Source organism: Nothobranchius furzeri, chromosome 9, assembly GCF_043380555.1.
Source record: "Nothobranchius furzeri strain GRZ-AD chromosome 9, NfurGRZ-RIMD1, whole genome shotgun sequence".
NCBI classification, from domain to species: Eukaryota; Metazoa; Chordata; class Actinopteri; order Cyprinodontiformes; family Nothobranchiidae; genus Nothobranchius; species Nothobranchius furzeri.
In genome coordinates, this window is record NC_091749.1 from 38,589,590 (window position 1) to 38,604,537 (window position 14,948).

Genomic DNA, 14,948 nt, shown 5'->3' on the forward strand with positions numbered 1-14,948 from the left:
CCTCCTCAACCAGTCAACGCAATATACGGCACACTAATTCACTTCCTCATTCCCGTTCACTCCGTTCCATTACAGGAAACGCAGAGACTTACGGTGTCTGGATCAAGTCACGAAAATGAATGTGTTTTATTTTGAAAACACTTCAGAAAATATGATTCTATAACAAAAGTGGAAACTATAAAAATACACATTTTATTACTTAAATCTGTGGTTCTAAAGCAGCAGAAGACACACTGCTTAATGACCACAGTGAGCGTTTTAACACCTAAAAAACATAATCAAACCAATTTGTTTAAATATGAAGTATGTTTAGGGATGCACGATATATCAGCCTCCCTATCGGTATCGGCCGATATGTGAAACTGGGCCAATATTAAACAATCTTCTAGCATCGTTTGTACGTTTGTTCTGTGTAATCCTTCCTTTAATTCTTTTCTAAACACAGCGTAGTAGAAGATTTGTTTTTACCTTTTTTTGCTGACGAGATTCAGCTACCGCTGTGGCCTCCCTCAGAGTGCTGCTGATGTTGGTGGTATTACTTCCTTCTCCCTTTATCGGAGGACGATGTCGCCCTCTATTGCCTGCGCCCTCCTCGCCAATGACAACGTTCCATGAGTGATTGAATGTGTAAACTCCATCGTCTCTGTTCATGGTCCTGGGTCCACGTCTCCTTATTTCTATCGCTTCCTTAATCCATCCTTGTCATCGGTGAGGAGGGCACGGGCAGTAGAGGGCGACATTGTCCTCTGCTGCCCGCAGATAAACAAAGAAGGAAGTAACACCACCAGCATCGGCAGTGGTCTAAGGAAGCCTACAGTGTTAAACTTGTCAGCAAAAAAAGGTAAAAACACATCATCTACTACGCTGTGTTTAGAAAAGAGTTAAAACAATTAGACAATTTTTTTTTATCTAGTAGTCATTTATGCATTAGTTCCAGAAGCGGGGAGGGGTGGTGTGTGTGATCATGTGTAATTGTTTGGTCACATGGAAGTGGTAGCTTTAAGAGACTTTAAGGAAGTTGAAATATTTATGCTTGCGATTGCTCCCAGGCCAAACCGTAACTGCAGCTCCAAAAGTAATCTCCTGCAAGAAGCAATGCACTCTGATGCAGACACACTAGACAAGTAAATCTGCGGTTTCCACCTCTGCAGTTGTACCTTTCTCGTCGGCCCAGCCGACAAAGGTTTATGATTGGTCAGTCTTCCTGCACATGCAGATTATCATTCTCTTCCCTTGCTCCCGGAGGCAGAATTTGGAATCTTAGGATGTCCAAGAAAGATCCCTGTTCTCAGCTAGAAGGGCTCTACTAGGATTAGCCTTTTCATTTAGGAGCAAACCGTCTTCCCTTGCTAAGTGCAGACTGCTATCCAGCCACCATCACTAGCAGAAAGCTGTTTTGAGGAGTTTTGTAAAGAAAATGTGAATTTAGCTCTAATCTGAGGCGAGAAAGACGAAACCTTCGTTGGACATACTACGATTCCAAATGACACCTCCCGGAAGAACGGTTTAGAGCGCAAATGGTTCCTTTGTTGTTAATCTGCCGGGAATATATACAAGAAAGTTCTACAAAAAGTAGCAAAGGGTCCTCAGAAAGGCTGTTAGGCTAGTCGCTAGGCAACACTGCCTCTCGCTCTGCCGCTAAATCTACAGATGCCAAATGCTACATGCTATGTAAATATTGGTAAATATCAGTTATCGAGTATAACAGCAATATTAATATCGAATATCCGCCCACATTTTTTTATCCGTGCATCCCTAGGCAGGTTGAAATCATTGCTGCCATCCAGCTGGTTTGGCCACTTCTCATTTAAGGGAATGGCATACAAGTAAAGAGAAGAGGGCTTGAGTGTGGACTATTTTGGCTCCATCACCAGACTAAATATGAGACAATTAACTAGCAGCTCACGCAGCAACACTCGATTAACAACGGATCAGTTTGTGTGTTAATAGGCATTGTCCAGGAGTAGTTGGGTAAGCCTACAGCAAAGCATTTTAGTAAGTGTTCACATCAAAATCAGAATAAAGATCTAAAAATCTTTCATCATTGCTCTCTACAACCCTCAATTATTATTCCATAAGTCTCACAGCACAGGGTAGACCTAATTACACCAGCCACTTTGTTAAGGTGCCCTCTTGCTCCATCTGTTCATTGTGTGGGTGCAGAAACTCAAACACACACACACACACACACACACACACACACACACACACACACACACACACACACTCGTCTGTAACATTTCAAACAGAAGGACAGACAGACAGACAGAGGTAGGTCAAGGTACACTCTCCCATCTGGGTGTACCTTTGTCTACAAGAACAGTTAAACATCTGAAACAGCATTCAAGTGTGTTGAAAGGAGAGAAACAGTGACTCAAAGTGGCCAGGTGATGGTGGACATGAATACAAAGAGCTGACCCAAGAACGGCCCATGAGCTCCTGGGTTCACGGGGATAAAACAGATTTTCCACCGCTAATTTCTATGCATTTATTCATGAGTTTGTACAGGTATGTGAGAGCGCTCAAGAACAGAAGCTGCTTGGCGATAATCTGTCACTTTAATGAAAAGCACACAGGCTGCATGTGATGTGTGGATGATGTATTTTAACCAAATGTAGATAAATCAGCACCTTCTACAGTTACCACTTTTGAAACCATGATGTCTTGCATCAATTGAAATAGATCAATGGATGAGAGAGTCTGTGCTCCTCTTTTGTCTTGAGCTCACTGAAATGATTTAATAACCCCCTCTTTTTCTGCTTATGTCATGTCTGGGGAAATGCAGCAAGGCAGGGGAGCTGGTGAAGTGAAGACAAAGCAAAGTCAAAAAGTAAAGAGTAGACGGTGAAACTTCGGAGGTAAGGGAAGCGATCCAATGTGATTAATGCTATGAAGAGACGCAGACGTGAAAGGAGAACGAAAAAGCACAAACACAAAATTCAGGATCCAGTTAGTCCACAGTAGAATCCACATATCCAAGTTTATAAGAGGCCAAATCAGACAGGGAAGTGTCTAACAGGAGTACACCTGCTCCAGGAAGCGTGTGCGACATAATCTAGGGACTTGTGTTTAGGAATGTCTCACGTGTGAGCAGACGGAGCACAGATGGAATGAAACAAACTTCCTTTTCCTAATCCTGCCTTTCTGACTTTTATTTCAACCTCATGTTTTTCCCGTTTCCATCCTAAAGACAATCTGCAGCACAACTCCTGAAAGACACTGCGAGTTGAGAAAAAAAAAGTGTATTAGTCATCGTCTTGTGCCATTTGCACCTATACCCAAGTGACATAATGTCTCTACTGAATGCAAGGCTGCACGGATGAAGGATCTGACAGGAGTTTGTTAACAAGTTTTACAGAATAAACAAGATCTCAAACAACCAACAATCGTTTTTCTTGCGTAAAAACACAAATTAATTTAACTGCAATTTCGAAAATCCAACTTGCATTTACAACCAAGCTGACAAAATGTATCGAATAAAGTTAAAACGCCCATCGTTGTCTCACACAAGTACGCCGTTTATGGCAGGGTCTTTCTCATCACAGCAGTCACCTTGGCACAGAGTGTTTGCAGGTGCAGAGCTGGCAGAATGTGGAAGTGAAACAGAAACAAAACAGGCTTTGATTTCATTGCAACACCGGGAAGCTTTGAACATATAGACGACCCAAAATAAAATGAGGAGTTTCGTCCTAAACAACGGGGAGGGCAGGTACAGGAACAAACGGGTTACAGTGAGCTGAGGAGAAGAGGTGTGCTGCTGAGAAACTTTTCAATAAGGTTTGTCAGTTATATCCTTCACTGGCTTACACCATCGGTATTACAGTTTTTTGATGAATGGGTATGTGAAGAATGTGTGTGTAGGAAGAAAAAGTGTTGATGTGTAAAGAAGAATTAAAACCTCAGATGAAAAAGGTTTTTTGGATTTTAACGGCTGGAATTTTAAGAAACTCTGATGTTTTTGACTAGCGCGGGCATCTCCTGGACTGTCTTCAGCCATTGCTGCGGCTCTCTATTCCCCATGAAGATGTAATTTTACCAGCGTGTGATGATGATGAATGAAACTTTTAACTTAAAAAAAAAACAACTTAAAAATGGTTATAAGCCAATTGCTCATGTGACTATTTGTAGATCTGACTGGGGAATCTGGTCAAAATTGCAGGATTGGTGGAGACAGTGTAAATGTTTAATGCTTAAATGCACTTCTGTTGCTTTTATTGTCTTTTATTTCTTTACAATGTATGCTATCCTAAATGTACGAAGACTACAGATGGACAGTAGCCTATGGCTGAATCTGTCGCACAAAGTAATTACTGAGTGTTCATTAATGTGCACCGTCTCCTCCAAATAAACCAAGTATGTAATATCCATTTTGCGAGACTAATTAATAGGCATGAAAAAATCTATAAAAAAAGATGGTCAATGATTACCGATGGTAAATAAAGTCAACCAACCTTAAAATCTTCCACACAAAACAGCACTATCTACAGAACATTGTGCATGTGTGAACGGGTTGTAGAACCGTAGAAGGTGCTATATAAAATAAAAGCTATTTACCATTTACCACATATAAAAACCAAATAAATAACTTCCATCAGAAGGTGAGATTTTTTTAAATGGCAAATAGCCACTATTAGGTGACCTTTACCTGAAATTTTTAGTTTTCATTCAGTTCTCCCTCCCAAGATAATTCTCCAAGTGTCAAGAGACATTTTAATCATTTGCCCTGAAACAATGCCGGTTACCTTCCTTATTCGAGTGCCACATGCTTCTAATGCCCCCCTGGCTTGTACACGCCAACACATGAAGGCTCTTCCTTTTTGTCATACAACAGGGGAATAAAGGAGTACTTTCTCCACTTCCCTCCAACACACACACACACACACACACACACAAGCCAGGGAAACGGTAAGGTTGCGATAGAACCTTTCAAACAGTGCCTGAAGAGATATTTTCAGAGGGAGACAGTTAAAAAGCGACGACTTCTTTATAGATTCAATAAGGATCTTACACCTGTGTGGCTAACCACCATCGATCCATCATTCTGTGGAGCCCGATCCAATTTAGAGAGTTGAGGAGCCGCAGAGCCCACACAGCCTTATCCTAACCCAGGCCACAGCCACTGCAAAGCCTGCTTACCTTCATCCCCTGAAGTCAGCAGGTGTGTCTGTGTGCTTGTATGGGTATGTGTATGTGTGCTTACAGAGGCTGCAACCCAAGCCAAACACCTTTGCTGCTGGCTCATGTTAAAGTGTGCTTAGATGCTTTAGGGAAGGCCTGGAGAGGAGGCAAGAGACAGAAAAAAAAGAGAGCAAGTGCCAGGAAGTAAGGCACAAATCTCAACTCAAACCCAAAAAAGAGGTGGAGAGAAAAAAGAATCAGTTTGGCTGCAACAAGAAGTGGACCATGTATTTGTTTTGTTTCCCCATGACAGTCACAATTGTTACGACTAATGGCACCAAGCATGTCCAAACTGACCATTCAAGTCTTCCTTTTATAACTAATTAAAGAATCTTCTGATGCAGATGTTTCAGTTTTAATTCTCTTTGCTGCTCCACTGGACTGCAGCAAATCCCCCTGAGATCTATTATTACAGGGTGTTTGAAGCATACTAGTGAGGTGGCAAGAGAGCGAAAGAAAGCCGTTTGTGCCGCTGACTAAACTTCAGCGCCTCCCGACTAAACAAAAAGCATCGTGTGGCTTTCAGTCACTCCAGCGACCAAACCCTGGGCAATTAAGACCCAAATCTTTGTAGGAGTGAAGGAGAGAAAGGAACTGGGGAAGAGGTGGAGAGGCAGAAGCGGAGGAGAGATTCCACACCAATAACAGGCAATTATGTATGGGGAGGGCCATTGCCTGGCCATGAGAGTATAGAAGAAGACAGCGGGGATATGGGATGGTAGGGAAATGAGGAGGAGTGTTATTTAGGAGGCAGATGGCAGAGAGGGGGAAATTAAGATGAATGGGCACTGAGAGGGCTGAGCCGGTGCTGGGGCTGGGCAGAGAAAAGTAATTAGCTGTGGTTGCTTTGGGAGGCTGGCAGTGAGTGTGATGCCTGCAGTGACAAGCTGGAGCCTTGAGCTTTATCAGACAACAAGGCCATCTCTGAAGCTGCCAGCAGGGGGCAGCTGGGTCAGCAACCTTTCAGCACCTTCTTACCTGCATATCGCACCACGATGCCTTTTCACAGCGTGAACACTAACGCAATCTCCTCTTCAGTATACACTGTATTTTTTTACTCTAATCCGCTCTTAATAAAAACACATTTCTGCCTTGCTCTCTCAGGAATCCCTTCTCTCTCTCGCTCTCTTACACACACAGCTTCTCACAGAAAGACACGAGGCATCTAAGACATCTTTTTCTCCCAAAATATTGCATGATCTCACCCTTAACTGGCAGCCTCCTTCTTCCTCACACCATTTCTCTCCATTTCTACTGTTACCGTCGATCTGTCTCTTTCCTCCCACCACATATATATCTCCCCCCTCATGTCCCTTTCCAATCTAATTCCAGATACGCTGTTGCAGAACAACAGAGCAAGGCCTTTTATCACCACTATCAATGATGTGGGTGGATTGAGCGTGAATAATTTTATTCGTGTGTTCTAGTGCCCAGCCCGCTGGGATTCCAATTACACCTAATAAGAGGTAATAGAGTAGCCGAATCCCTTTTGTCCCAGCATCTCAGTAAATTCAGCTGTAGTCAAACCTGTAGGATAAAAAACTAGCTATATCTGTTCGTAGCAACAAACAGATAATATTATAATTGATTTATTTTAAGTAGTTTTTCTTTCCTTGGAATTCATACAGTTAGTTTGCTTAATTTAAAAAATCCTCATGTATCCTATAAAGGTCAGCGACTAAAAGGCTCTGCCATTAGTTCCTCCCAACACCTTTAAAGCATCAAGAAAAACTGTGGAAACTCTGAAGAATGTGATAGATCCCGACAACGTCTGGAAAGGAGGAGCTCAAAAAGCTGCTTTTATTTTAAAAGTTCAGAGTAGACCACACTGCAGCTAACCGTTTAAAGAAAATCCAGCCTAAAACCGATCATAAATGTCTTTCATGCTTTCAGAAGGCAAACGCATGGTCAGGAGATGTGAAAAGACGTAAAAAATGTCACTGAGCACACAAAAGGAGGACATAGACGACAGCAACAGTATTTGCATTTAGACGCATGCAAGACTTATTTACTGCTGATTTCAGAAAACTGATAGAAGACAGAGCGGAGTGTTCTTGAAGCCTTAAAGCAGGAGTATTTAATAACTTGTTTTACCATGGTTCACTGGCCTGAGAACCTGGCGAAAGGAGCTGGGGCTGATCGTCTTCTGGTAGTTATCTGTGTGGGATGCACCAGACATCAAATACTAACATAAACAAGGTCGAAGAGGGGTCAGAAAGAGAAAGGAGACAAAAGGCTAGAAAAAAAAACAATGTTGTTTTATGGGTAATCCAATCTAAATGTACAAAGCTCATCTTGAAATCACATTTGCTCATGACAACAGTTATTGAACTGGCATTGGTCTGAAGATTCACTGGCATTTTGCTGCTACCAAGCATGTGTACAAACAACAAATCTGCAAATGACTGAGTATGAAAATGTACTGAGCCAAAGCATGGGGATGTGAACGTTCAAGCTTTAAATTCAAACAATCAGAGAACATGCATCAGTCTGGCAAATTAGGAGCATGTCAATCTAATCCCCGTTTTCTCTTTGGTTTTAACATATCTGACCTGAAGTCAAATGTTTGCATAGAGGTTGTTTATTTCTCTATACACACGACTCACCTCTGGACCTGGGTACTCTCTTCCTGCGGTCTCTGAATGCAGCTCCAGACTGCAAGGCTTCCAGCAAACTATCCATCACACCTGTCTCATCGTTCTCTGGAAACAACAAACAGAGCACAGTTAGGAGGAAAGGGGTTTTTAAGTACCGACTTTAGAGACACTCACTGCATCACTAGTGAGAACACACCAGCAACAGGTACATCAAAAAGAGTGTAAAACAGCTAATACAACCAGTTTAAATGTTTAAATATGCATGAACATCTTTATTTTCATGTGTAGGACACTATCTTATTTTAGTAAGTTGGTAGCACTGCACTGGCTTCCTTGCTTGGCCAAGCTGCATCACCAGCCGTGGTGTGACTGCTGAGTCTCTCCACTGATTTAGCGGAGAGTAGGAGGACTGCGGTTCTGATTAAGGTTGGGTGGTTTTTAGTCACTGCTTCCTTTTTACTCAAAATCCCCTGTGGGGAGCAGCCGCACACGCACAAGGCTAAACCATTGTATTCTCCGATGTTACCCAAACCACTTCTGTGCAAAATATCACGAAGAGCAGTTTTTGTTGTAGTAAATAAAAATAAAACTTTGATGACTTTGTACTTTTTTAAAATTTAGATTTGCAACATTAGAAAAGAATTATTAGGTGCTGCAACAAAGTGTAGCCCCCCCCCCCCCCCCCCCCCCCCAATCACCCGGCTGTTTACTGATGGCATTCCTCTTTACGTCTACGCCTGCTTCTTCCCGTTTACAACCTGTGCCCTAAGGGTCTGAGCCTGCTGAAACACAATAAGTTGAACTAATCTAAAACTGCACCGATGGAAAAGGAAAGCTTCAAATATTGTTTTGGGATCAGATGATTTTTGTTGAGGTCTAAAGCTGATCCACGTGTCAACATATATAAGGATGGCTCTTAAATGTTAATGAGATGATCTACTTTAAAAAACAAGCACAGGAATAGTCATTGCTTATTGTACAAATTATTGTACATTGTGTGACTCAGAACATAAAGCCTAGTTTATACTTCTCTGTCAGCTCCACGAGGGAGAGACACGCACAGACGGAGGTGTTGAAAACAATTCCCCACCAGGACAACAGAGGGCGCTGTTCTGGGGTATCCTGTCATGAATCTGTTCCAAAATAATGCATTTACTATTGTGTTGTATTTAAGAGAATTTTTAACACAGATAAATTTGTCCCTCGTTCTCCTCCACCTCTTCATGAACTCGCCACCTCTAACCCCACGTTTCCCATCATTTCTGTCCACCAATAAAATGCTCGCTGTGCATCTTTTCAATCCTTCAGTCACGGAAGAATAAAACGTTCCTATTTTTAGAGTTTTTTCCGTGAGGGATTCTTCAAGCTGATCCGTGTCAGCCGCCAGATATCTTCGGCTCGCTTTGTTTTTGAGGGCACAATGGTGGCGCTTTTGACGACAGCAGTATCCTGACCAATCACAAGCTTGCGTTCTACTTCTCATCAGAGGGATGTTTAGAAAAGAGAGCTCGACTCTGTCCGTCCTAGGGAGGGCTCTCCAGCAGGCTTGCAAGGACTGATAATGGCATTGCGTGTCTACGTCCCGACGCAGACGAACTATAAATTAGGCTTAAGGCAAAGCGGGTTAGGAAATAGTTCTTTTAGCCTCATTGACGTGCTTTATTTTTTTCCCATGAGCCAACTTAAAAGAGAGGACACTTAGGCTCCCTAAGGAATGGTGCTGACCTCCGATCTGTCTATGATCTGAGATCCCAGTAATTTTTCATAAAACATTTTGATAACACGTTACCTATGGCCACTGCAGTCACTATGTACCATGTAACCTGCAAACAAATGTTTTTATCCGTCATCCATGAAGCAAGCGTGCAAAACCTGACAATCTCCACAACAACACAGTCTCTTGACTTTAACACTTCTCTATATTGAAAATTCTGTATTGAGGGCAGAGCATCCCCTTGGTACTGCACTATCGTTGGACTAAATCCCTACATGGTGCTGTGACAACACCAACACACTCACCACAAACCTATATATAATGGCCCACTTCCTTGTCTGCCAGCTTCTTTGTGTGCATTTGTTGTGCTTTTCATTTGCACTCCTCCACTTGCTGATATGTGCCTAGTTCTTCATCATTACGCTGAGTGGAGAGGCAGCTACAATTCCCGGGCAAACCAAACTCTCCTCTGCGTTCAAATTTGTCTCCAGTGCTACCGCAATTCATCACAGGCAGTAAGCCCAACACTTGCCACAACACGCACACAGACACACAAAAATACAGATAGCATGCACCGAGAGCAAAAAAAAAGAGCAGATCAATCTATTGCAACCTGCAGTGTGCGCCTTCATGTGTAGAACTCCGTTTGACTCCAGCCTGCAAGAACATGAAACATTCTGGTGCCTCTGGAGGCGAAGAAAAACGAGACTCACTCAGATCTTCTGCCTTAGGATTATATGATGGCAAAAGAAAAAAAAAACGGTACAATTTTATACTCCAATCAAAAGTAACTGAAACAGGCCGGGACCCAAAACGGAGTGTAGAAAAAAGCAGCTTAGAGACATGAAAACTGGGAAAAAAGACACATTTATACCATGTCCTCATTTTGACAAACTGAGAGATCAGACATGCCATGTGGGTAGTGGTGGTGGAGAAACACATGACGGGAGAATAGTAGCCGAGCTAACTGCTGTGAAATATGTCTGAAGCAGTCTTCCAGCCACTGGGAGGAGGTGGCATGAGGTTTATGATACAGAACAAAGCATGGCAAGCAGGACACAGCAGCAAAGAGATACAGCTGAACTATTGATTGGTTCTTTGTCTGCCGTTTCTGATTCTGCTGCATCTGACATTAGAGCTGTTGCGGTCTGTGGATAGAGACATTTGATTTGAGTCAGCAAAAACTGGAAACATAAAAAGGGTCAACTCTTTCAAAATCTGATCTACACTACTGTTTTAAATTAAAATCAAATTTACCTTTTAATTAAAAAGTGGTCTTAAAATGGGGTTAAATTCACCAGAATAAATAGAAGGTGACAAGGTAAGATCAACAGCCAATACAAGTTTATTTTTTACAGAAAAGAGAGTCTCTGAGAGCAAAATCAAGATGAAGTTAGACCTCTACCTCAGGGGGAAAAAAGCTACAGTTGCCCTCCTGTCTGAAGTGAAACTTCAATCACCATCTATTTAATCAAGGCCTGTTCAGAGTGGCGTTTTCCATTGTCTGGACAAAGAGCCTGTGTGTCGATGTCTACTCTCTATTCAGTCACTGCCTAATGTCTCTGGCCACTTCACTCAACAGGATGCGGCACTTATCATCAGGACAATGACCAAGTTGTGGCAGTGTGTAACGGCGTTGGGCTGGACATGGCAGAGAGAGAGAGAAAAAAAGAGGGTCAATTGGAGAGAACACAACATGTCGGAGTAAAACGAATGCAGGTCCACCACTGTGTTCCCTTGGATACTTAGGAGACAAATGGTGCAATAAGGCCAGTCAGCCACCTTTCTCCTTACTGGATACCTCATGTCTGACCTTACTGATAGCTCTCAGCCAATCCATTTCTATATGATGAATAAGGACAGATAAAAGACATCAGACCCAGCTACTGCTGCATGTGTTCTATTAGATCACCGCTGACCACCCTCTCTGTAGTAATTAAGAAAGGAGTTTTTATGCATTAAAAGCGGGATCTTAGCCAAAAATACATAATACATACATAATAAGGTAAAAAATAATAAAAAATAAAAAGAAAACCTCGATGATTAACTTAAAACTTTAAATAAACCCTATAGATTGATCAATAATTTATTAAGGCATGTTCCAATAAAGCCAATGAGCTTGAAAATTAAAAAAAAAAGGTTAATGAAACAAAAAACACTGAAAAACCACATATGTGAATCTAAATGACAGAGTAAAATGTAACTGAGGAGAGAAAAAAAGTAGTTTTCTGTTCAAATCTGTAATAGTGTAAAAATGATTAAACCTACAATCTGGATAAGAAATGTGACAGAAAACAAACAAAAACTAGAAGGGTGGTTCATTTAAACATAACAGTTTGAATTTTGAGATTTTGAACTGAAGCCTGCATTTAAATATGTATACATGTATGATGATGCTACCATAAGGGTCTGTTCCATTTTTTTGATCTTTTGTGATTTTTTTTAAATAGTGTTTTTTGTTACAGTTTCACTATTTTTGTCTGTTGGGCTGAATTTTAATGAATCATAAAATATGCTTACCAACAAAACGGTCAAAAAGCTTAATTTACATATAATTTAATAGTAAAAAATTACAAAGTCTTTCACAAACCCTCCTTGCCTCAAAATACATATAATATTAAATTAGTTGGACAAACTGACACGGTTTTGTTGACTGAACCCTGCAAACAGTCAACGTCACGTGGACATGCAGATGCACATGATGTCTACTCTATATTAAATCTGTCGGTCCAGACCACGTCTGTAGAGCGTCCAAACTAGGTCTTTGCACAGTGGGAAGTCACAATCTGCAAAACAAGCTACATTCTAACAGAGCATTGCTATAAACATTTTGTGGAAATTATAAAAATAGGAAAAATAAGTGAAGTGGTTCTCTCCTGTTTGTTTCAAAACTTCAGCCAATAACGGCATGGGCTGAAACCAACGATTGTACAATCCAGTAGTTAGTCTCACAGAACCACTGCACTTTTGCATTTACCTGGGTCCTCCACTCATACACACTTGTGCATTTTGCAATTACAAAGAAGGAGAAACAGCTGGCTACTAGCCTGTGACCACTTCAACTTTAGGACAAATGACCAGAGTCCCCAAAAGAAAAACACCATTTGAAATTGCGAAAAACAAAAAGGTAGAAAACGGCAACTGGTGCTCTCTTGTTGACTGTGGCAATGTGGGTTCTGGTATCAGATGGATGTGGACTAGAGATGATAGGAGGGGTAAGAGTTCAATGACGGTGCTTGTATTTAAAAGCTAGCTTGTTTTGAGGATTTGCAATGGCAGCTGCAGGAAGTTTAAAGCAATATCCATATGCAAGAAAAAGGAAAGTCATTCAAACGTGCCACAAATTGTCAGGCAGTGCAATGAGATTGTCAGATTTTAAATAATGTAAGCATCTATGTTATCTTACAGCTTACCTAAACACCTAAAAACCTGTGTAAGCAGATGCATTAATATGAATTTGTTGTGGAAATGTCATGATTTTCTCAGCAAGTGTTGTTTGTGTTCATCCATATGAACCAAAAGGTATCGTCAACAAAAAGTACCTAACGAGGGTCCTTAATGCAGCCTTGCCTTTTACCTACATGCTAAAATACACCCTGCCATGGTTTTCCTAAACTACACCTCTGCATTTAAACAATTAACTTTCTTCACTGTGGACGTTAGGAGATTGTTAACAAAGCTGCCCACAGCAAGCCAGACCACCATGGTTTCTATTTGTATGAATAAAAATAATGAGGTACAGAGGGGAAATATAATGCAAATATCCAGGCTAGAAAGGCATTTACTCTGCCTACGGTATACTAGATGGCACGTCTTAAGCAAATTTTCTCTCCCTCTTTCTTATTCTCACACTTTTTTGCATTTTTGCATACATCGTTGCATCTCTCGCTGTTCTTCTATTTGACATCTTAATAGTTCATCGCTTGTAGCCATGTAGAGAATGTTAAATAAAGCTCTGATGTGTAATTTGTCGCTCCACAAACAGTCCTGCTCCCGGCCTACCCTGGGAGTTAATGCAACAGATTTGTCATACACAAGCCAGGCACAGCTTGAGGAGGAGGAAAAAATACCTATTCAATCTGAATTTCAATCTCCATAGGGCTCTATGCAAATGCACACAAGCTGACGCTCCTGCTCCCTCAAACTGCCAGAACACACTGATGGCAAATCCAGGCTGCATATTATAGTGTAGGTAGGAGCCCAGTCTGTGGCAGGTAAAGGGATTGGTGGAAAATGAAAAAAAAAGCAGGTATAACCTCACATTTCAGGAATGCACAAGTAGGCAAAACTAAAAACCAAAATAAATGCAGATACTTGTCGCAGGTAAGGAAGCTAAAATCCATTTTGATCATTTTCTTCAGAACACCCTCCCCCTTCCTTCTCCGTCTCTCATTGCTGTGCCCTTCAGCATAATGTGGATACAGAGCCTCTCTGAGGCTTTTTAGGGAATTGATGGATAATCAGATGATTACATAGAAAATCTCCATTGAGGACGATCCTCCCTGACAAACAAAGAGAAAGCTCTTTAGTTAATAAATAGGCTGAGAGACAGACAGAGCAAGGGTGTGTGTGAGTGACTAAGTAAATCCTGTCCTGAGCTGACAGCACAATGCCAACTCTCAATCACAAATTTATTTCATCCAATCTGCCGATGTATGCACGTGTGTGTGTGTGTGTGTGTGTGTGTGTGTGTGTGTGTGTGTGTGTGTGTGTGTGTGTGTGTGTGTGTGTATAATTCACAAGAGGTTACTCATTAAATGCATCACTGGAGATTATCTTTAATATTTTACTATGTTGGGTATTTCTAAAAATAAATACACAATTTTCACAAATTTGGAAAAGCAAGTCTTCTGATTTTCTTTCTTTAAAACTAGATCTTTAATGGAAGAAGTTGTAATGAAACATCGACAATTACATGAGAAACGAAAATGTATCTCCAGTACAAAAAAAGTCTGACTGTATTAACAAAAATCTGGTTTTGTTGGAAACAAAAGTATTGGTAAAGCCAATGAAAAACAAGCTCAAATAAAAAAATCTAATTATTATGTAAAACATTAGTTAATTAATTAACAGTTAGCTAATTAACTGTTAACTAGTTAACAGTTTTAGTAACTACTGCAGCTTTAAGTGGACAGCAGTTTGTGATCTAGCTCTACTAAATGTTTCAAGTTCTATTTAAACACCACAGCTTCTACAAATGTATAAAAACATGCTAAAAAAAAGATATTTTTTAGGTTTGGGTCTGGTTCCGGTCTTCGTATTTTGAATTATTGCCCTTACATCAATTTCACAGAGATTCCTTTAAACTCCACTTCATTCATTTGACCTTCTGCCTTTAAAAGGTTTCCAGATGCACTCTAACACCAACCACCACTACAGCTCTTCTTTCTCCAGGTTGATGATACGTAGCTCACTTAACGTTTTTACTTTAAACACAAAATTATTCAAAAGCACATTTT

At 41.0% G+C, this 14,948-nt stretch overlaps 1 protein-coding gene across 3 annotated transcripts in view; it reads right to left on the reverse strand.

Moving 5' to 3' along the window:
* LOC107381640 (protein diaphanous homolog 3) overlaps positions 1 to 14,948 on the reverse strand; it is a 240,928-nt gene that overhangs the window by 77,390 nt on the left and 148,590 nt on the right. For 2 of the 3 annotated variants that reach the window (XM_070554830.1, XM_070554829.1), the window contains 2 exons: positions 7,785 to 7,880; positions 7,273 to 7,335 (listed from right to left, as the gene is read on the reverse strand). In XM_070554830.1, the coding sequence (XP_070410931.1) occupies positions 7,273 to 7,335; positions 7,785 to 7,880 (159 nt within the window). The remainder of the gene's footprint in view (positions 1 to 7,272; positions 7,336 to 7,784; positions 7,881 to 14,948) is intronic. The other variant, XM_070554831.1, reaches the window with a different exon arrangement.